Source organism: Rhinolophus hipposideros, assembly GCF_964194185.1.
Source record: "Rhinolophus hipposideros genome assembly, chromosome: 16".
Classification (NCBI taxonomy): domain Eukaryota; kingdom Metazoa; phylum Chordata; class Mammalia; order Chiroptera; family Rhinolophidae; genus Rhinolophus; species Rhinolophus hipposideros.
Window position 1 is genome coordinate 5,600,131 of NC_138062.1, and position 24,280 is coordinate 5,624,410.

General features: G+C 38.4%; 1 protein-coding gene across 4 annotated transcripts in view; it reads left to right on the top strand.

Annotated features, from left to right (window-relative positions):
• AFG2A (AFG2 AAA ATPase homolog A) overlaps window positions 1–24,280 on the top strand; it is a 241,180-nt gene that overhangs the window by 179,531 nt on the left and 37,369 nt on the right. For all 4 annotated transcript variants that reach the window (XM_081077501.1, XM_081077503.1, XM_081077500.1 and 1 more), the window contains one exon: window positions 10,047–10,211. In XM_081077501.1, the coding sequence (XP_080933627.1) occupies window positions 10,047–10,211 (165 nt within the window). The remainder of the gene's footprint in view (window positions 1–10,046; window positions 10,212–24,280) is intronic.

The window sequence follows — 24,280 nt, forward strand, 5'->3', positions numbered from 1 at the left end:
GGGGGGTATGTGTATGTGTGTGGGGGGGTGTGTGTGTGTGGTATGTGTGTGTGTGTGTGTGGTGTGTGTGTGTGTGGTGTGTGTGGGTCACTGTCGCCTTCACGCCTGCGTGCTCACCGTCAGGTGCTGCCGTTTACTGTGGCGCATCCTTCCTCAGCACCTGCTGCGAGATGTGTCAAGTCTTTTCTTGCCCAGCGCCACGGGCTGTTACAGAGCCGAGCCAGCCCCACAGGACACAGACAGCCTACAGACTGATTGATTGGTTTGTTTTAATACAAACACATGCTCAGATGTTGTCATACAGAAATCCTTTTTAAGAGAACTATTTTCCAAAGGGCCAAGAACACAGCAACCCCAGCACCTAATCCTGGCCTGGCACCCAGGGGTACTCAGGGACGTTTGCGGAGTTTGCCTGCTGTGTGAACCTCAAACAGAGCACCGAAAACCCCTCCACTCTTGGAGTAACTGAGTATCTTCAGTGGCTGGAATGTGAATAGAAATGTTGTTTAAAAAGCATTTCCAGCAGCTGAAAAATGAAGTCGTGGAGTATGATAAAGATCTAGATTTTAATTTGGCAAGTATTGTTCTCTTTGCAGAATCCAAATACAACTCTATCTAAAGGAAACCCCGCTTTATCTTCCTTTGCACGACGGAGAGGCATTGGCAAGAGGGGAAGTGTCCAACAAGTTGAAAGTTTGGGCACATCTACTTCAAAGGTCTCTCTCCAGTCATCCTTTTCAGGTTCACTGCCTCTGTTATTATTTGTGTTCTAATTCAAGACCTCAAGATTGTCTTAACTTTCTCACCGGAATTTACTCTTCATTCCTGTGCCACCTCCAGTGCTGCCAGAATTGTTCACTTTCTTAAACAGAAAACCCAGCCTGTCCTTCTCCTGGTTAACAGCCTCTCACAATTCCCTGTGGACTGTGAGATATAGACTCCAGTGCTTGGCATTACCTACCGTGTGTAAAACGCTTTCGTTCGTTTGTTTACTTCATCTACCGCCATCTCCCATGTTTCAGGAACCTTCCACCAGTGCTCCCTGACCTTTTCCATGACCTGTCACACATGGAATACTAACCAGAAGGAAGTTGCTGCCTGATTCCTAGAGCCCTGGCCTCGCTGGGCCCGTGGCGCTCCTAGCACACCTGTGGTCCGTCCTTGTGCCCCGCAGGGAAGGTACCTGACAGTGTGACCAGGTAAACCTTTGCCACTCAGGGATGCTGGCACATTGCCACCCCCGTGCTCATTCTGCCTGCGCCTACCTTCTCGACCTGCTAAACCCGCTCCTTGCCATTTAAGACCCAGCATTTGGATTAGGGAAATGTTTCTAGATGTTTTAAGGACATTTGAAATTTCTCAATTCCATAGTTTCACCTTATATCAGTTAATCTTGACTCTTGGAAATTCTCACTTTTCATTTTCTGAACCAGTTATAATAATTTTAAGATTAGACAATTACCTACTGTGCCACTAATGATTTTATGTCTTTTAAAAAATATAAGTAAAATAAAATTCTCACTTCTTTGGCTTTTTGCAGTTTCTTTTCCCCATATTCTCCATGGTAGCAAATATACCGATCGCCAAAGGGTGACTAACTACAGGATGAAGTATGTAGTACAAATATGTATCATTACTACTTACTCAGTTATACTATCAAATTAAAAGATCTCAAATGATTTCTTGTGAAAGGTTTGCTAAGTTAAAAGCTATAAGAGAAGAGTTTCATCAATTGGTTTCCTTGGTTTAACAGCCTATTGTTTACATGTGATTTATCTTGATCTCTAACACCTTCCTCTCTTCACTATTTCTGCCTTTCTAAAAATGTTTTATGTGCTGATTAGGTAAACATCGCTGGTTTTATCTCATTAAATGATTGGATTTTAGCATCACAGCATCCACTAAATTGCAATTTGATTTTCGCCTCATCCTTAAATTCTTAATGTGGCAATAATGTGTGTATTTTGTCATCTTTTCTACTACTATCTTAGCCTCTTGATTAACACTTGCTGCGTTTAACTCTTTTTATGTCGACTTTTCTCCACGTTTAATGTGTTGCGTTCTTAAAGGTAAGGACCAAGGCATGTATATGTTCCTTTGCACAAGAGAAGTTGCTCAGTTGGTGTTTTCTAGTTACTTTTAAATATGTGAGTAGTTACAATTTTATTATTTAAAATTTGTATAAAATCTGTTTCCTGATATGTTCAGCAGCTAATCCTCCAACTTTTAAGTACAGTTTACATTCTTTCTCAGTGCCCCAAAACTTTACCAAAGTAACATAATGAAGAGTGTTCCTTGCAAGGGCTTACGTGGTTTTTACTAAATATTGCTTATTTTATTGGTCTCTAAAGCTATTCTTCCTTCAGTCTAATTAAACTTTTAGAGATTACTAAACTGCATTAAAAATATGAAATTGTATTCCTGAAACACTGAGAATTTTAAGCCTTAAAAGATAGCAGCTAACGTGAAATAAACCAGACAGGGAAAATCAAATACTGGATGGTTTCAGTTGGCATCTTAAAAATAAATAAAATTAAAGGCCAATTTCACAGAAACAGAGTGGGCAATGGTGGTTGCTAGGGACTAAGGGGAAGGAAAAATGGGGACATGTTGGTCAAAGGGTAAAAACTTTCAGTTATAAGGTAAGTAAGTTCTGAGAATTTAATGTTCATAGTGATTCTAGTTAATAACATGGTGTTATGCACTTGAAGTTTGCTGCGAGTAGATCTCAAGTGTTCTCACCCCTCACAAAAAAGTGCACGACGTCTGTGCGTTTTTGGTTTCTTTGTCTTGTTTGTTTGTTGCTTTCAGTTTTATATCCCACGTGTGTGAAATCATATGATTCTCGACTTTTTTTTGTCTGATTTATTTCATGGAAGGAAAATTGACTTTGGGTGGTGAACACACAATCGCATATATAGAAAATGTATTATAGATTTGTGCCCTTGAAACTTATGTAATTTTACTAACCAATGTCACCTCAATTAATTTAATTGTAAAGAAATTTGTAATTTAATTGTAAAGAAAAGAGTTAACTATGTGAGGTCATGGACATGTTAGTTACATTGATCTTGATAATCATTTCACAACGTATACGTGTATCAAATCATCATGTTGTACACTTTCTATACAATTGTATTTGTCAATGATTCCTCAATAAAGCTGGAAATAAATAAATATTTTTAAAAATAGCAGCTAAAGTTAAAGATACGAAACATTTCCAGAAGTCAACTGTGTCCATTCTTAGGCTGAGTAATGTGGATCAACAGCATGAAAAGATTTAATACATATAGGCGTGTGTTCTCTGGCTCCTTTCTTTTAGTGATTCCTCTATCAGATTTATGTTGAACAGATCAAGCATGTTTCTATAAGTTCTCCTTTTTCTTATGAAAGGACTATAAATTGAGCATTTCAGAGGCTCTGAAAAGAAGCAGGGAGAGGAAGAGGCAAGTAGAGAGTTATTAAATAGCAATCCTTTTTAAACATTGAGATTTAGAAATATAAATCAAATCAAGAATCTGTTATTTTAACCCAACTTCCTACCATGATTCTAACCTCATAGTTTTGGAACATTCATTCTTTCATTCATTCAAGAAACATTAACGTCTACCACGAACTAGGTATTAGGATCCAAAGATAACTAACATTCCCTCCACTCAAGGAGACCAGTGACGTTCTGGGGATAAATATACAGGAACAGTAATCACGATAATAGCATGTAAAGTGAAGCTTGCGTGCCATGTGCCAAGCACTCTATAAAGATGCTAGCATTCAAGTCATCCTCTGAGTAAATGCTCTGCCCGTTTGGGTTCTAAAGTACCAAGAGGTTTAAATGATTTGTCCAGAAGCACAGCTAATAAATGGTGAAGGTAGAATTTTAACCCAGTTAAATTTTAACCCATAGGCTGGTTCTTTTGCTCTCGTTTTAAACCCGTGTACCAGATTACACGTTAGATAATTGGAAGAGTCATAGAAGGTTATATAAGAGAGAAGACTTTTAAGCTGAGACTTGAGGATGTGGAGCTTACCTGATAGCTAAGTAGATAAAATGTCATTCTAAGCAGAAAGAGGTACAAGGTGGGATCAAAAATTACAGGGAATGTTAAATTTAAAAAAATGATTACAGTAAAAGACACATTGCCATTAATCCCCATTAAAGTACACCCCCTTGCTTCAAACACACGTATCCCATCGTTCTTGCCACTTTCTGGAGCAGTTCCGGAAGTCCTCTTTCGTGAGTGTCTCTGGTTGCGCTGTCGTGGCTTTCTCCATGTCCTGAATCATTTTGACTTTGGGAAAGAGCCAGAAGTCGCACGGTGCCAGATCTGGTGAATAAGGTGGATGAGGACACATTGTAATGTTTTGATTTGACAGAAATTGCCGTACCAGAAGCGATGTGTGACATGGAGCATTGTCATGATGCAGGATGAAATAAAGACACTCACGAAAGAGGACTTCCAGAACTGCTTCAGAAAGTGGCAAAAACGATGGGAAAAGTGTGTTTGAAGTGAGGGGGAGTATTTTGAGGAGGATTAATGGCAATGTGTCTTAAATTTTTTTTTATTCATTCACCATATTGTTTGATTGCACCTCATATGTGTGGGGTCAAGGAGGCAGAAGGCAGCCTGGTGAGTTTGGCTAACTGAGTGTTTAGGTGCACTTGGAGCATAGCCTGCGGAAGGGGAAGTAGCTGCAGATGAGGTAGGAGTTACACCCAAATCATGGAGTGGAGATAGGAAAATTGCAGCCAAATCATGGAGGTAGGAGAATTGTACCAAAATCGTGGAGGCCCGAAGTACTATGCTTGAGTTTGACTTTTCCCCTCAAGGTGCCATTAAGCGGTTAGAAAGTAGGAAGTTACAGCATTTCCAGTTAGAATGATCACTTTAGTAGTGACGTAGACACAGAGAGGGAGAAGGAAGGGGTGAAACTGCAGGCAGAGAAACAGCTAGCATGGCGGGTGCCCTGTTCTAGGGGAAGAGATTGTGTTAGCTTGACTTCCCTGAGTAAACATTGAGTGCCTCGTCTGTGCCATTGCGACTTGACAGTATTGAATAAAACGATACATGCCTACCATTATACACAGCGTCCAGACTGTTGGGAAAGTCCGACGGTAAAGAAACAGACATGTAATAAAGAAAATGGAGTAGAAACGCAAGTGTCAAGAGAGAGATAAGAGGTACCATTAACCACACCTATTCATCAGTTGAATTTAGAGGCGAGAGATGCCTAGAATAAGTTCAAGGTTTCTTTGAAATAAATCAGAGCTGTTCCCAAGGATCCACCTCTCTCCCCAGTTTCTGGAACTACTTCTCCATGAATCATGTTATGTTGATATGTTTTTATTAGAGTGAAATATGAAGGCTCAGGGCTGCTTTTCTTTTCCAGAGGAAGGCACTCCCTACTCTCACACACACCCTTGTCGATCATTTCAAATGAATGGCAGCCGTACAACCTGATTTTTCAGTGTCTATTTTAATACTTTGGTCTGAACAACTATTTCTATGCTAATTAAATTAGATGTGAACATTGATAGAATGTGAAATTACAAGTGTTGAATTCAGAATCTTTAAAAAAGAGAAGGCAGCCCTGTAACTGCTGTGTAAGGTTTGATCAGTAAGAATCCTTAATGTGAAATACCAGGAATGCTTTTGAGTCCTTTTTGTAAAGGTCAGAAGAAGAAAAGCTAATAGTATTAGTTTAATTAATTAGTGTGATCACTACAATAGTAAACACATTTTCAGTAATTACCATGTATTATCAGCTGGGGGCATTTCGTTAGGTGTAAGATACCATGATGGAGTCGTAGAACTAAAGCTGGAAGGCGCGTTTAACAGATCACCTAATGCCATAATTCTGTTTGGGGTGCTCAAGCAGCTGTCAGGTGAGCTCCATGGAATTACTTATAAAATTGTATGGGGATGTTTTCTCATCTGTGAGTCCTCAAAACATACTGTTTCCCCGAAAATAAGACCTAGCCAGACAATCAGCTCTAATGCATCTTTTGGAGCAAAAATTAGTATTGTATTGTAATATATTATATTATATTATTATGTTGTGTTGTGATGTGATGTGATATAAGACCCGGTCTTATATCTATTATAGTAAAATAAGACCGGGTCTTATATTAATTTTTGTTCCAAAAGACACAATAGAGCTGATTGTCCGGCTAGGTCTTATTTTCGGGGAGACAGGGTAGGCCTTTCCGATTAAAGAACCAGCTTTATTTTCACACATAAGGAAACAGGCTGGTAGAGGTGTAGAGACTTGCCAAGGTTTGAAATAAGTTCTCTTGGAAAGGAAGTGTGCCCTATGATTTTTTAAAAAATAGAGTTTTAATGTAGAAGCTACAATATCTGTGACCTTGGGGCTATAGGGTTCAGACTGTGAGGAAACCTTGGCTTGTTTTTTCATTGAGAACTGTCTTATGGTGGTTTTAAAATAACAGAACATGCCATCATTCAGAATATATTCTTCCACCCTGATATCTTAGAACAGTATTTTTAAAGAAATTCTAGGAAGGGTGTTAACTCATTCAGGATTCTACAGGAAGGAAAGCTCTTTCCTTGTTTTTTAAGCTCACTTTCACTGACAAGATCAGGCCAGAAAGGGCCTAGCTGGCTGTTGGCCCAGACGACCTTCTAATCATTCAAGTACTCGGCCTTCGCCGCCCGGGCACAGCTATTCTTGGGGGGAGCACAGACGCATGCTAGTGTGTGCCAGTGCCTTAGGTATGGCCTTTGCTGTGAGTTCTTGCTGCTGTTAGGAAGGAAAGTTTAAAATAGTGTGGAATAGGACTTTCTCCAGAAGGGTGAAAAGGATAACTCCAACTTTAAAAAAAAAAAAAAAAAAAGATGAGTCAAGCTATTCACAGCTATATCCCCAACAATTAAAACAGGGTCTAGTACACAGTAGGTGTATAATAATTTTTGATGAAAGAATTGTTTACATTTATTTTGTTATCTGTGTCATATTTCAGGACAATAGTTTTTTTTTGTTTGTCCATTGATACTGTTATATTGTACTGACAGGATAATAAAGTCACAAAGAACTGATTCAAAAATCAGAGACCTGATTTCAGCCTAGTTTCTGCCATTTATTGTGTGATCTTAGGCCTCATTTTCTTAATAAGGGTATGACAATATCTACTGCCCGGGATTTGGAGGAATAGTTAAGTGAAATACAGTACATAGCAGTGCTTTATAGATACTAAGAGCCATAAAAATATTAATGTTATTTGTCTTATATGATATTTTTAATAATTTGAAAATATGTATTTATTGGAATCTTCCTAATTTCCTGAACCCTGTATTTGTTTTAGGTGGGGGAGGAAGTGATCCCCATGATTGAAATGCACAGTTTTGAATTCTATGATAAAGTACATTTCAAAGAAGCTAATTATGCATCATTTCTAACGAATTAATGTTAGGTAGTAATAGCCTGCAAATAATTAAAGCATTTACTTTTGAGCAAAGGAAATATGTTTACTACATAATTGTTCATCACTTTTTGCTTGCTTATTTGTCCATAACTTGGGAATTAAGAGCTATCTGGTAGCCACTCACCATGTTCTAGGTATTGTGACATGAGCAAAAAGTATGTAACAGCATTTTCCAAAGCAAAAGTGGAATATTAGCATTTGAGATGTTCTATGATTAGAATTTGGGAATTTAGAGTATAAGTTCTTTATACTACTACAGCCCTCTCTTGGAGGTTTTTAATATCTTTTAGTACAGGCTCCAAAAATCTCTGCATATGGAAACCTGTTTATTTTGTTTCTACCCAGTATTTCCCAAACTTATTTAACAAGAAAACCCTTTTTTCATTATATCTGTTCACATTTGCTGCCGTATTTTATGAAGCACTGGTATGAGATATGATGGTATTGATAAGTTTACCCTGTTTGAAAGCTAATCAGCAAGCCTGCCTCGGTTTCATGGAGGCTGCTGGCAAAAGACATGCGACTCTTAGGTCAGAGAGAGAGGACAGTTTATTGCTGACAGAATATCTTCAATTTTTGTGCCAGTTCCCTAAGAACTGATCCCCACAAAGCAACCATATGAGGTTTTGATGTTTGCATTTTCTGTAGTGTTTTATGTATGGTCCCAATTATGTTTTCAGGGCCCTGGGTTGGTTCTCTTTGGTTGGTTGGTTGGTTGGTTGGGGTTTTTTTGCTTTTGTTTTTAATTAGGTTTTCATGCCAGAGTTCCTGTCTTCCTTAGTTTCTGTGTTTACTTCTGTCACATCTTCTGTCTGGATACTTCACCTTGAAAAGTGCACATATAGAAATGTATTCATTATTTATGAGTGAGTGTCTCTTAAATCTTCAAGAAATGTCAGTTGTGATTATGCCAGCAATGGGAGTAATGTTTTGGAGGTGGAAATAGTCTACATTTTGGGAGGTGTTTCACTTATAGTGCTCTTTATTTGTTCCTAAAGATTCAATTTTCCAATTTATGTCATTTCCCTTCAACCTGAAGAACTTCCTTTAGCAGTTTCTGTAATGCAGGTCTGCTGGAAACAAATTTTCTTGGTTTTCTTTTATCTAAAAATGACTTAATTTTGTTTTTTCATTATTGAAGGGTATTTTCACTGGGAATAAAATTCTAGGATGACGGTTTTCTTCTTTCAGCACTTTGAAGATGTTGTTCTACTGGCATTTGCCCTCCATTGTTTTGATTGAGAGTCATTATTGATTCAAACCATTGTTCCCTGTATTCAGTCCGGCAGCTTTCAAGATTTTCTTTGGTTTTTCAGCACTTTGATTAGATGTGTCCAGGTGTGGTTTTCTTTGCATTTTGTTTGAGATTCACTGAGCTTCTTGATTATGGTAATTTATGTTTGTTTGCCAATTTAGGGGAAGTTTTAGCTCTTTTTTTCTTCAGATATTTTTTCTGCCCCTCTCTTTCCTTCTGGGACTGATTGCACATATGTTAGACCTTTTGATATTGTCCCAGAAGAGTGAACTTTTAAGGTAAATCTTTCCATTTCACTGACCTTCTTAAAACCTTCCAGTAGCTTCTCCTTACAAGTAGAATACAATCCAGAATCTTCAGTCTTTCAAGCCTTATGCCCTGCCTATGACTATCTCTCTGACCTCATTTCCTGCCCCTTTTCCTTTACTCACGGTTTCTACCACACTGGGCTTTTTTCTTTCTCTGGAACATACCAGTCATTCTCACCTTTGCACTTGACATTCCCTTTACCTTGAATGTTCTCCTAGATCTCTGTATGGCTGACTCCTTTGGGAATCTGTATCAGTTACCTCCTTAGAGAAGCTCTCTCTCCTACCCCAACCAAAAGCCACCCATCCCCTCAGCAGCCACACACACATACACATTTTTGATCTGTATCTGTTTTAAAAGCTTCATTGAGATATGCTTCACATACCATAAAATTCACTCATTTAAAATATACAATTCAGTGGTTGTTAGTATATTCACAGATGTGTGTAACCATCACCGCAATTTTGCACGTGTCTATCTTATTTGTGCTATTTCCTAGTACCAAGAACAGTGTCTGATACATAATGAATGCTCACTAAATGTTTCTAAATAGATGAATTCATTTAGAAGACAATTTAGGCAGTAGGCACCAATAAAATGTGAGAAAAGTTTATTTGACCACATTCAGTGCTAGAGGTATTCTTTTATCAGAGCTGTGCTATTTGATGGGTCTCTGAAACAGCTTAACCCACATTTTAAGAGTTACTGCAGGAAGTTACAAAAAATCTCTTTTGATATAATGAATGCAAGTCATATTTGCATTCCCCTGAAAGAGAATAATTTAACGTTATCTGACCATTGCTGAGGAGCAAAAAGCCTCTCAGAAGTACTGCTTTTCTACTATCAAAAGACTCTGAACATTGTTTATTGGTTTGAATCTTTGCAGTAGATTGCAGAGTATCTAGTATGTATTTTATTTACTAATCAGGGGTAATTGTGGGTGAGTCAGGAGGTCCTGGACATCCCCTTTCCTTGGGCACCATTCACGTGCAGTGTCAGTTCTGAGCCTGGTTAACCCGCATCACCCCGTTTTCTTTCCAGGCTCTGATGCGGCCTGGAAGAATCGATAGAATCATCTATGTGCCTTTACCAGATGCAGCAACAAGAAGGGAAATATTTAACCTGCAGTTTCACTCTATGCCAATCAGTGAGGATGTTGACATGGATGAACTTGTCCTCCAAACGGATACCTACTCAGGAGCAGAGGTAAGAAGGTTCTTTTCAGAACATCTGGGTGGCAGGAAAGTGGCAGCTTGGGGTCATCAGCAAAAAGATGTTTGATGCCAACTGTTTGAAATACCTGTATATTAAGGAATCTTAAAAGAGGAAACGCACTACATGACAGGTAATCACTAAATTAAATTGCATGTTACCTGGCTTCTATTATCTCTCAATTATTTTACATTTCTCAAAATGTAGTCTGTAGAGAAGTAGCATAAAATAGTGGAGAGAACACTGGACCAGCAAGAAGCAGGAGCTTTGGGGCTTCTTGATACAGTAGCTTCCAACCACATGCACCTTTCTGAACTTTTGATTTCTTGGCCTACCAAATGGAAATGATATACAGCCATTCCTCCTGTTTTCTCATAAAGATCATAAAAGTAAATTAAGACATCATGCAAGCACTGTGAACTACAAAAGCCTTGGCAAAGAGATTATAATACTATCGCCTTTTGTCATTTTGGGAAATTATCTCAGTCTACTTGTGTATTAACAAAGATTCTCTCATAAAATCTATAAAAGCAACAGTCTGCCTTTAACTGTGAAAACATACTCTCAATAAGAACAGCAAGACCTCTGTGAAAATATGAAAGTTGTAAGTATGGCAGGTATATATTTTTTCTGTCTGTAGCAACTCTTAGGCTGTTTTTATTTACAAAATAAAATTCCATTAATTGTGCATCTTTCTACATGCATTTCTTAAGAAAAGGATAAACTATATTCTCAACACAACAATATCTCCTGAATACCACTGATAGGGATTTGTACTGGGAAATTAATATTTTTTAAGTAAGAACTTAAGATTCTTTTCATTTTGAATTACCCAGCAGATGGGGACTGCATATTCTATTTAGCTTGCTGTTGGTTTTTATCTGTCTTCTGTAAAAACCAGAGATGAACATGTATTAAATCAGTGGTAGTGCTCAGAGAGTCCTGTGGGTAAGTTTACGTGTGGGGTTGGACTTGGCGTATCACAAGGTCATTGCTAATGACAACAACCAAAATAAATTCCAGATTTCATTGTTTTGTCTCAAGTATGAACTGTGTATATTTGATTTTCCCCCTTTAGGTTTTTCAGTTCTACTGGAGGGGGTGGGGGAGGCGGTTCGCGTGCCATGTAGTAAGTAGCTGGAGAGGCAGTTGGAGTGCGTTCACTTTTAAGTCCTGTCTGAAACAATCGTCCTGTGAGCATCTCTGGGCTTAACCATCCCAAAGTTAAAAGAAACATATAGCTGCCGCTGACTGGCTGCTCCAGCTTTTCTAGATTCAGTTTTTGATGTGAGACCAGGCGCTGGCATCATGTATATGATATGTCAGTTTAGAGGAAACGGCAAGGAGAAGAAGTCATAAATCTCTCACTTGAGCTGAGTGAAGTGGAAGCGCAGTTAGAAGGCATCAATGTGCTTTTCTCACTTTGAAGTAATTTATGGTAGTAACATAGAAGAGCAAAACAAAAATCAAAGCAGTGAGGTTCTGTCTGGCTGAAAGGAAAAAACTCACATGGTGCCAGGAATCATTGTACCAGCTTGCTAGTTCTTAGGTGCCTTATATAGTCTAAAATATAAGCACATTGATTTCTGCTTAATGTTTACATCAGGTCTTTTAAAAGTCACAGGAAGAGTAACAAGAAGTTCTCTTCCTCCTTGAATTACATTTTTGTGTCCCATAATGTTGGGTCAGGGAGGGTATCCCACTGTGGTCCTAATTATCATCAGTATATTATTACAGCTTTATAGTATATTGTATAGTATAGTATATTGTATGTATTGTCTGTATAGTATATTGTATCAGTATATTATTACAGCTTTATAGAATTGTGTCTGGAGCTGTATCGTAGTAATTCTGGGGTTTACAGTTTAGACAGTACAGGCTAGTATCACATTTTGGGGGGCTGTTTTTTGGAGGGGGTTGGTGTCAGTGTGACTATTTAGGTAGTTCACACAGGTGCCATATTATTTGAGAACTATTATCATTTTTTTAAGTCTTAAAGTTAATAAATAGGAAATATAAGACATAACATTTAGCTTCAGATAAAATGTAAGGTCTCTGCTTTTTCTTCCACTCCGTCAGAGTGAAATGATTCTACAACATTGAGAGCCAAAATTCATTTTGATTTTTCTTAATAGTAAAACAAATTCAAAGCTGAACTTCAGTCCTGACTCCTACAGACTCGATGCTTTACCACTGCTGTAACTAATTTATTTCCTCCCCAGCTAAGGCCATGTCCTTCAGCAGAGAACCTACTACATGGTACATATTTAACACTTAACTAACTGGAAAAAAAAAGAAAAAAGATTTTCAAAATTATGAACCTATGACATAGTACACATTTAAGAAACACTTAATAAACTGAGAAAAAAAAGGAAAAAAAGATTTTTAAGGTTATATTTAGGAAAAGTAGATCTCCATTCTCACTTGTCAAGAGAGGAGCCCTCTAACTTCGTAGCAGTACACCCAGCCATGGGTACAGCCACAGCCACTCTTTCAGAGTTGGCCACTTTGGGTATAAAATGAAAACAGGTGAATTAATTGTCTTTATAGGAGAGTAGTATAATCAAAGTTACATAAAGGTATTTTTATGTAATTGTACACTGTTAGCTTTATGAACAAGAATTTGGCCAGGTGAACCAGAGAGGAGGAAATTGTTGACAGTCTCTTTTTCACAATCATAAAATGCTTGTTTCAACTGTAATGAGTGTTTTTCATGTTTTAATTTTAATTAAAATGTTGTAGAAGATGATTCGAATGGAGATGACACTGGTGGTACTTTTAGTGACTGGGATGGAGGCTCTTTTTAAAACAATATTTTCTTTCCACTTGGTGCTTTCTTTTGCTCACTCCACCTTGTTCCATAAAAGCTTACACAGATCCAGTGTTTGAAATAACTTCCTACACCTTCTGGGTTACCCCATTGTCTCTCCCTGGAGAGGGTGGCCAAAGAATTGAAGCATTTCTGTAACCCTCAGGAGAGTCCCAAGAGGAACTTTGTCGCCAGTTGGAGGGAGATTGGGTCCCTGGGGAGCCCCCTTGGAGGCTGGCAGGCAGCATCCTTCAGCTTCCCAGCCTACCACTCCCCGGTGGCCAGAACCTCTTTGTCTCTGGCTTCTTGGCTGTAGCTCCCAGTTAATGGAAAAACATGTTGCCATTTAAAAGCAGATGGGAATTCAGTTCAGGAGGAAATAATAAGTCTTTTTTGGTTGTAGCTATTGTTTTCTTTCACTTTGATTTTTGTTTTTTAAGTTATTTGTAGCAGATTCCACTAAGTTTTTTTTCATTTGTCTTTTATCAAATTATCCTACTTACGTGAGGAAAACTTTTACCCACTGACAGGAAACCCACAATCACAAATAAATGCACATGAAAGCCGTTGCTGGGTCCATCCGCAGTGGGCCCTGTGCTTGGGGACAGGGTGATGAGTAAGAGACATGAGTTCCTCTCTGTGTAGGATTTGCTGACACCGCCAACAACTTATAGCTATAAAATCAGGGTTGAATGTTTATTTGCGTTTGAATGTTATCCTCCTTTTAGTGATTAATCGAGTAAAAGTGATAAATTTTTATTTATAATTTAGTGATAAAATCGATCTCATTGAGTAAAAGGGAGACTGTAGCTAAGGGCCAAGTGTCAACTATAGATTTTACAAAGAATATGGCATTTATTCCATATAACAAGATTGGAGGATTCAACTTCCAAGAGAGGCAGTAAAGTAGTGGGGAAAAAAGAATTTGAATGTTGCAGTTGAGTAGACGTTAACAGAATTGTAGCTCCTTTCTTCAGAGTGGTTCAGGCAAGTTTTTTAACTTCTTTGAAACCTCATTTTCATTTGTCAAATACCTGTGTGACGGAAATGTGTTGAAGTTTAAATAAGATAACAAGTGTCAAAGCACCAAGAAACAGCGCCTGAGGCCCAAAGAGCGCCTCCCAGTGGTGACTGCCCACGTCTCGTCCTCCGTCAGCTCGGTGACCCTTTGCTCCCCAGGGCTGCGTGGCGGCCACCAGGCCTGTTTGTTACGCGCTGCCTCAACGGCCAGGTGATTTACCTGAAAGCTAAATGACAGTTGTGTGTGCCTCGTAACCCTGTCCTTCAACATAATAATGTAAAAAATCTGCTTCGCGTGGTGATTTTTTACCGTAATCTTATGACCCTAGCTCTAGACAGCTTTTTGTAAAGCAATTTGAGTTAAATACATTTCACACTCAAGTTTTCAAAAACTTAGTTTTTGAAAAAAAAACTTAGTTTTAACTTCATGTACATTTAGTCTGTTTATCCCTATTTTACTCAAATGATGTGTCGTGCCCCGAATTCTGTTTTGTGGTCTGTGTCCTGCTGGGTGTAGTAGTGGCTCAGGGTCTTCATGCCAGCTTGACACTAACAAGTCCCCTTGCAGGTGCGTCGTTCACTCGGGAAGGGCTCTGTTCTCCGCACTTGAACTGTCACGGCCAAAGGAGAGCCTTCGCATTTCTTCTGACATCCTTTTTTCTCCCACGCAGTGAAAACAGGAGGAGCAGGGCTTCCTTAGGAGGCCTTTGCTCTTCCTGCATAAGTCTCTTAAGACAGTTTTCCCCAAACTGAAAATCAGGCGCAATGTACATATTAGACTCAGATGTAGTTAACTATCTGACCAGCCTAACAACACATCTGAGATAAGACTGAAGGCCCTGCAGGGGGACAGGACACCTTGGGGCCGGGCCCCAGGCCCTCTGCTTAGTGCTGGTAGAGAGGGACCAGCCGGCATACATGTTCCTGTCTCCTAGGGAAGCCGAGGCCCCAGGACTCTGCCACCTCCTGTGGTCTCCCGGCCCCTGTGTGTCCCCAATCAGAGTGTCCTGTGAAACATGCTGGCATACCAAGTGTGCCGTTCTGGTTGGAGATCTTTGTTCTCGCTCCACTGTTTCTTGTGCATTGACCCTAAAATTCTACAACTGTACCTCAGGATTTCTAGTCTTTGCTTACAATCTACTGAAGTCCTGCTTCTTCTTTACAAAACCATCATGACCACCCCACTTGGAAAGGGTTTCTCCTTTGTACTCCTTTACACTGATACCTTGTTCAGCGTATTTTTCTTTGCAGTTATTTTAAAATGAGCATCCACCTCATCTTCCCCAAACAAACTAGGTTTCCTGCGGCAGGAATCAGGTTTTGTACTTCTTGGAGTGCAGCAAAGCAACGAACATCTCACACTCTATCAGTGGGTGTTAATATTGGATGAATGGTAGGTTTATGTGTTGATTCCAACTTATTTTACTAACAAAAAATAAATGTCAGTTTTAACATTCCCCGGAATGGCATTTTCTGGTTTTAGACATCTGTGGACATTGTCTGAGCACCTTCACAGGGAGCAGTGCCATAGAAGAGAACCAGAGCCAAGCAAAAACTATTAATGACATCTTCTAGCCAGTAGGTGACAAAACTAGCTCTGTCATCCTCTCATGCTCTCTTTGTGCCTCTGAGTCAACAGAAGAATCTTTGAAACCGGTTCTTTGTTGCCACTGACGTCCCTGAATTTTTGATAAAGGTTTGCCTACTCCTGTGGACACTGACTCAGCAAACTAGACAGCAGATAAGAAACACCTTGACTACTTTCCTATGTGCTTGGCCCACATTTTGTGACTTTGTTGGCGTCTTCCTAAAAAAGTGTAAGCTACTTGAGGTTAGGAACGGTGTTTTTCTGTATTCATTTCCTGTATTTCCCAGGTATTGTGAATGAGACCTGCAGTTTAGAGGAAAAGATACAAAAAACAACCAGTTCTGTGTAATGTGGTTTTGCTGCGTAATCTGGTGATGAGCAGGATACTGTAGGAGAAAGAGGACGTAACTCACACTGACTGGGATGGAAGGAGTGGGGAATGGTTCACAGCCAGAAGGGGAGAGCAGATGTGAGTGTCGTGGGTGAGTAGGAGTTCCCCAAGTCGGGCAGGGCTGGGTAGGGAGCGTTCTTGGCAGATAGAAAGGCATAAAAGAACATGGCGTGTTCTGGATTCAGTTCAAGTTTGAAATGTGACAGGAAAAGGGTCTGGGTGTGGAAGTACTCGTTGATGCAGCGGGAAAGGTAGGTCAGACAATGTGAAGGACCCTGGGTATCATCTGACCTTGATTTTGTCCTTTAAGCAATGGAGAACCACTAAAACTTTAATAAGCAATGTTGTGGTCAGATTTGTGTTATTGGAAGGTAGGTGGCATTTGTGTCCAAAGCCACCACTAGCTAGCCTACTGAGCACCTTTATGTGAATTATGAAAATGTGCTTCTTCACCCTACTTGGTGACAGCTTCCATCCCGGGCAGAAGGCTAGTCAAGTGTAAGCTTCCATGAACGTCCTCGTTTCGGTGAAGTCCTTATTTGGCCCCTCAGCTGGGCACCCTTGTGTATGCACAACCTTCCCATCATGACAGGCTGTCTCCTTTTGGGCTTACCCGCTTTTTAATGCCCCGCACAGTACCTAGCACAGCATCTCAGACAAACTTGATATGTATTCTTTGAATAAACGCATTTAAATTTTGATCCCAAGCTGATAAACTACTTTCTGTGACTTCAAGATTTGCTTCCTGATGGGGTGGCTGGTTGGCTCAGTTGGTTAGAGTGCTATGCTCATAACACCAGGCTTGCCGGTTCGATCCCCACGTGGGCCAGTGTGAGCTGTGCCCTCCACAACTAGATTGAAACAACTACTTGACTTGGAGCTGATGGGTCCTGGAAAAAACACACTGAAAATTAGATAAAAGTTTTTTTTAAAAAATTGCCTCCTGAGCCTTCGGACGAAAATGTTCTGTGAATGGGATAAACTGGAATTTTAAAGATGTCTCTTGTGCAACATTAGCATATTAAGCCTACCATGAGGTGCGGCCCCTGTTATGAATGCCCAAACACAGGAAGTCAGATGGATTATGTCCTCTGAGCCATATTATAGTAGCACTTGTAACTTTGAATATAAGCTCTGAGAGTGAATACTTTATCGCTTCAGCTCTGTTCAATGGTTGCAATATGGCTGCCCTGTTATAAATGAATCATGATAAAATCCTTCAAAGCAAAAATCAGAATATATTAAAAGCAGATATTTAGACTGTACCTTTTAAGCCAGCCCTCCACCCTCCCCTTCTTCACTGCTTTACAATCTACTTACTAAGTGAAGACGTTTGGTAAAAGCCAAAACCAAGACTGTGGTCCCACCTGGACCACTTAGTACAGTATTAGTTTGGCCAAATCAGTTATCTCTAGAGCTCAGTTCTCATAGTTTAATAAGGAATAGTTATATGATTTCTATGATCCTTTCTCGTGCTAAAACACTGTGTGGTTATGTACCGGTCGTAGATTAAATTAATTGTCCCTTAGGGCTTGGGCCTCCAGGCCTAGGGTTATGTTTTCCTTATACTGCTTCTAAGAAACCTGGGATCTTGGTCAGTGTCTGTAAATACTTGTCTGTGGCCCAGAGATCCTAATCGTGACATCAGGAATGGGAATCAAAGATTCTGACAGTGCACAGAGTTCAGTTTTTAATAAAATTCACCTTGGCAAACTTTTACAATTTTCCACTGAATGTTCAGAGATTCCCAAGCCCAGTGATTTATTTTTTTTCCCTGAGACCTTTGATTTTTCTGCTTTTCAACAGAACATGTACTCAAGTCCAATATGACTCTGGAGTATCAGGATAAAAAGTGTTATAAAGTGGAAATATGCAACAGCCCACTTTTTCCCTAAGCTCTTTGTTAGGAGAATAAGAAAAAGTTTCAAAGTTATGATGTCATTCATTTTAAGTTACAGTTTTTAAAATTTCCAGTTTGTGGAGATGTAAACATCCTCTGTTTCCAAACTTCAGCCAATTTCTATGAAATTGGTAATAAAAGAACCTTCATTCAGCTTACCTGAAGGCTATCTTAGATAGGATGTTTACAGCAAAGTCAAGCAACCTCCAGAACACGCTGTGCTGCCGTACCTGTAGTACTGACTCCTTGCCAGGTATTTAAAACTGCTGTCAGATGACAGGAAGCATTAGTCAGAAAGGAAAGGGATGTTGACTAGAGGCTGACTGGCAACAAACTTAATACAGCATTTATAATCAAATCCTGCAGCCCCTTTCTGGGGAAGCAGTCTATCAAGGCAACAAGTTAGTCAAGACCTACCTGCTAAGCTGGTCCCTATGCCTGGTGTCCAGGCTAAGTCTGTGTCTGTGGAGAATTGCTCAGTGCAGTAGTAATGCTAGCTGACCGTTTTAACTTCCACCTTGTTTCTCCTCTTCCAGATTCTCAGTCTTTCTGTTGACTCATGGTGGCTCTGTAGAATTGTTGCACACACATTTAATCTGTGCTTCTTCATCGTCAAAAGAGTGATAAAATGTGAGGGTTCTACCAACTTGAGAGAAGCTTGTGATTTAAAAAAGACGTGTAAAGCATTCTGTTAATTCCATAGTGTAGATTCTGGTAGGGTTGGATATTTTTGTTTGGTTATTTGAGGTGATCTGTGTGCGAAAAGTATGGCACTATACATATGTGAGAGCTGCTTCTTTTAAAAACATTTTGTAGATGTGAAACTGCATTATAGTTAAGCAAATGGGTTATGGAATATGGAATAAGATCTAAATCCAGATGCCAAGTCTTCCCATTTCCTAGCTTGTGACCAGTTTCCTTATATGTAAATTAGAGTAAGAGAGGTCTTTACTTCACAGACCTGTTGTCCAAATTAGATGATGTAATCCATATAAGGTGCTTATCCTAGTAAGATATAGCAAGTGCCCAACAAATCATTTCTGTTACATTTTTATATTCAACAAATTTTATTTAACTGATCTCTAGTATAAAACAATCTATAATTTTTCCACATTTTGTTGCCTTAGATTTTATGAATACTCATAATGTGTTTTATGTGTATGTCATGTTTTTCGTTTTAATGGTGTGTTCTTGAAATTCAAACTATTTTATAGGTAGTTACATGCAACATTTTTTCAGCTGGTTTATATTTATAAACATCTGTAATCTGTATTTTTATTTTGCCCTTGTTAAAGATATATACTGTTTTTTACTTTCAAGTGTATAAAGTTGTTTCTTTGTAAACTGTCTACATAATATCCCTATTTTAGCATATTTGTTAAGGTAATTCCTAGTTCATTGTGTACAACTTAAATATTTTTTTAACCTAAATTTTATTAATTAAGAAGAAAAAAGTGAACCTAATAACTTTAGAAAACTGAGTTCTGTTTCTACTAGAATGATCAGTTAGGAAATAAGCATACGTCATTACTATGCCCTTTCACTTAGGTTAGAATTGAACCCAAATACTTAGGTAAGGCTCAGACATCTAACATTGAAGTCAAAAGCACTGCATGTTTGTCATTGGTGTTCGATGGTGACATAAGGATGTTCTCATTCTTCATTGCCAAATGACAGTAATTCTGAGTTCTCAAAGGTGTCATTCTATTAAAACATTGCTCAGAGTCTATAAGATGGTTTTAGAGTTGCAATGAAGTTGTTAAATTGTTCTTAAATATAACCTCCACTAAGGTTTGGAAATTTAAAAACAGAATCTAACCTTGGCTTAGGCCAGAAAGAAAAGTAGAAGATGAAGATTTGCATGACTCTCTTTTTTTGTTTTGTTTATGTTTTTAACCTCCAAATATTGTTTCTGATATTGTTTATTAATATCTAGCTCTCTTTTTGCTATTAAAATCTGGAAAATGAGGTTTGCTTTTATATTTGGAGGAAACTTCCCCTATTTATTTAGGAGCAAAAACCCACCAGGTAAAGTGCACATGCGACTTATTGTGGAAGTTCCAAATCATAAATTAGTTATTTTCCCTTTCCTTAGGACTTTTTAAAAAAAATCGCTTAAACTGTTTTTGGCATTTGGACAAGACATTCTTTCAATAGTAGCAAAAGTAGCCCCTTGGCATATTTTTATTCACTTCAAAAGAATCTGTAAGGAGTGGTTTTATATTTAAAAAGTAAGAATCGTTTTTAGTTTGCCTAGCATTAACTTCTTGCCAGAATTCTTAAAAATCTAAAAGGTCAAACAAACACTCTTATATGTAAAAAAAATAGTAGTCCCAAGCATTTCTTTTTTTCCCCTATGTCGTAAGTGTGTCAGAACTGGAGATTAGGGGGGAAATGAATCTAAAAGTCGTGAATTCACGATGGACTTTCTTGTTATACATCAGCACACAGAAGATGATCTGATGTTTCATTTGTGGCTTCATTCTACTTTAATAAAGACACTTCCACTATGAAATTAATATTATGTACCTGCTGTGTACAACACATCAGAAGCTTACTGCCAAGTCTAGCTTGTTTTTGAACCCTACAGGAATATTTTCCTGGGTGAATAGAGTGCTGTTGCTCGATCATATGGTAAGAATATATTTAGTCTTATAAGAAGCTAACAAGCCGTCTTCCAGTATAGCTTTGCTGTTTTGTATTCCCATCAGTACTCAGAGAAAGATCTTGTTGATATCTTCGCCAGCATTTGATGTCTGCGTGTTAGATTTTAGCCATTGTAATACGCATATAGTGGTATCTCAGGAGTAATGTGCAATTCCATGATGACATGTGATGTTTAGGATCTTTTCATGTGCTTACTTGCTATCTGTATATCGTCTTTGGTGAGCTGTCCGTTCAGATTTTTAACCATTTTTTGATTGAGTTGTTTTCTTATTCCTGAATGTTAATAGTTCTTTGTGTATCTTGGATACCACTCTTTTATCAGGTTTGTGTTTTCTGAAGATTTTTCTCCCAATCTGTGGTTTATCTTTTCACTCTCTAAACTGTATCTTATAGCGCAAAAATTTTTAATTTTAATGAAGTAATAATTTCTTCTTTCAAAATATATTTAGTAAGATATTAAATATACTCTTTCTATAAAAAGAGATCAATTTGGAATCAATTTCTGGTTTATAACTCTTTGTAGATAAAAATCACATATTTGCTCAATAGCTTACTGCTATCCTCATTTTATAATTGTGATTATTTGTAACTTTTAATGGCAAGGAAGAATCATTTCCTCAAAGAACTGTTAGCCATGAAGAAAACCATGCTTTCTTATTTTGAACATTATGCTAGTGTATTTGAATCAGATGTTTCCACCCACGTGAATAGAAAAACATTTTCCTCAGAAACTGGGACTCCCTACTTAACGGGAGTCGCTTTAACTTGAGTACATGTGGCACTTTATACATATATCACATGCTCCACAATGGCCGTACGATATGCCCGTGTTTTAAAACACAGGATGACTGCACTAGGAGGTGACAGATGAGGGGAGGGGCATTCTAAATGAAGAAGTACATTATAGAGAGAAGTCTTTGCGTTTTGCATGTGTTTTCTGACTCACGAACCTGGTCACATCATATGTTGGCAATGATTAATAATAGTCTCATCCTCTCAGTTCTGCTGCTAAGTCATTTTATGACTTTGGGCAAATCTTAACCTCTTTGTATTTCACCTTGCTTTTATTGAATGAAATCATTTCTGAGAACCTTTCTGTCTTTGCCGTTCTGAGATTTTATATCCACTTGTGACTCATACATTGCATTACTACCTATTGCTTTTGAGCTATTCGAGCTAGGGCTAAGGGAAACTGTCCACAGAAAACACAGTTATGCCCACATTGTAGAATAGTAAGACGGAAATGTAAAGCAAGTAATTTTTTTCATGTATAGTATATATTCAGCTTTTTAAATCTTATTCAAAAGAAAATTGAGGATTTTTAACTGATAGTAATTTGCTGGCATCTTGTTTGGAATTATATCAATAGAATATATCCTGGTGGGTATAAAGCAGCAAAATACAATCATTCTCTGGTAATCTACCCATATTAGAAGAGCTCAGAGTATAACACTGATAGGGCATGATTCTTCTAGCTTTTACCTATGAAGAAAGCAGGGGGACCACAGCTAACATCATACTCAGCAGCAAAAAGCTGAAAGATCAGAACAAGGCCCAGATGCCCACTCTTGCCACTTCTGTTCAACATAGTATCAAAAGTAGTAGCTAGAGCAATTAGGCAGGAAAAAGAGATGAAAGGCATTCACATTGGATAGGAAGAAATAAAACTGTCACTATTTGCGGATGACATGATTTTACATATAGAAAGCTCTAAAGACTCCACCAAAAAACTATTAGAATAATAAACGAATTCAGTGTAGTTGAAAGGTACAAAATTAATGTACAAAAATTGGTTGCATCTTATACACCAAAAACAAACTACCAGAAAGAGAAATTAAGAAAACAATCCCTTTTATAATTGCATCAAAGAGGATAAAATGCCTAGAAACAAATTTAACCAAGGAAGTGAAAGACCTGAACACTGAAAACTGTAAGACATTGGTGAAAGAAACTGAAGAAGACACAAATAAATGGAAATATATTTCATGCTCAGGGATTGGAAGAATTAATATTATTAAAATATCCATACCACCCAAAACAATCTAGACTCACTGCAATTCTTACCAAATTTCCAATAGCATTTTTTTACAGAAATAGAAAAAACAATCCTAAAATTTGTATGGAACCACAAAAGGTCCCCAATAGCCAAAGCAATCTTGAGAAAGAAGAACAAAGCTGGAGGCATTGTGCGCCCTGATTTCAAACTGTACTACACTATCTGCCAAGCGTCATCCATGCAGACAGAGTGGCCAGTTGGAATTTTAGTGCCTCATTCCGAAATATGAATGGGAAACAAAGGATCACCAATATTCGAAGAAAGGCTCTAATATGAAAGACACTCTCGAACAAATGGAAAATCGAGACAAGGGAGCCAATGAAAAGAGAGATAAGAAAAAGATAGTACAACCATGAAATGAACACAGAGGCTCTACCAAAAAATATTCCATTGTTCCTTAATTGAAATTTTTAAATGTTCAGGTAGAAATTTTTAAAAATGCAATAAAAGAATTGGGGAAAAGTTAAGTAAGTCTCCCAGAAAATAAAACACAAGGACAAAGAGATGAGACTTGGAGAAATAGAGGCACATGACTAATAGGAGTTTCAGAGAGAGCAGACAGAGAAATCAGAGGAGAGAAAACTATCCAAATTTCTTTCCAAGAACGTAAGTTTTTAGACTGAAAGGTGGGTCAAGCGTCTAGCGTCAACCCATCACATACAAAGGGCAAAGAATTTGGATCACCACAAGATTCCAACAGCAGGAGTAGAAGCCGACAGATAAGAGAGCTGTGCTTTTGTGTTTCTGAGGGAAAATGATTTCCAACCTAGAGTTCCATATCTAGCCAAACTTTGAAAGCAAATGTGAACATGAAATAAATATGTTTCAGACATTCAGGGTCTCAAACAAATTTATCCCCACGCACCTGTTTTTAGGAAGCTACTGGTGGATGTGTTTCACCCAAAACAAGCAAAAGACGTGGATCCAGGAAATAGCAGTTCTACACAGGAGAGTGACGAAGGAAATTCCCAGGGTGATTGGAGAGAAGGTCCAGAAAAAAACATTTTTAGCTTCTCTATGTAAGCTGGCAAGAAAAAGTCCTATCAGGTTGTGACTGTTTGGCTGACTTTGCTTTTCAATTGAGAATAAATAATAAGAAAGACAAGTAGGTGAAGATTACATCAGCTACACTTGGAAATTGTAAAAATAAAATATTTTCTCAAAAATATGAGCATATGTTCTTTCTGCATCTTTATTCCAATCCAGAGCTAGTTCTCCATAAAAGCTTTATTTTAGAATTCAGTGTTAGTCTTTTCTGTCATTTTTTAAAAGTAAAGATGAGAAGCTCCTAAGGATTTTAGTGGCACACCCTTTCCTCTCTCTCAAATAAAACTTTATGTGGGTAGATCATTATAAAAGAGATAAGATGAGTCTGCTTTGGTTGGGGCCTGTCCCACCTACACACCTTTCCCTTCTCCTCCTGCTGTGACCTCTGAGGCACCTTGGAAACTGCAGAGCAGTTTAAACTATTGCACTATCTTAAAATGGCACTGAACACATGGTTTATTCCATTCTTATTTCTGACAACAGTAACCTGAGAATCCACCCGTGTGATGAGGTCGAGAAGCTTTGCTGTGCAGTGAGCCTGGGTGCCAGGCATCTGTGATGGAAGTGCATGCTAAAATGCCACCC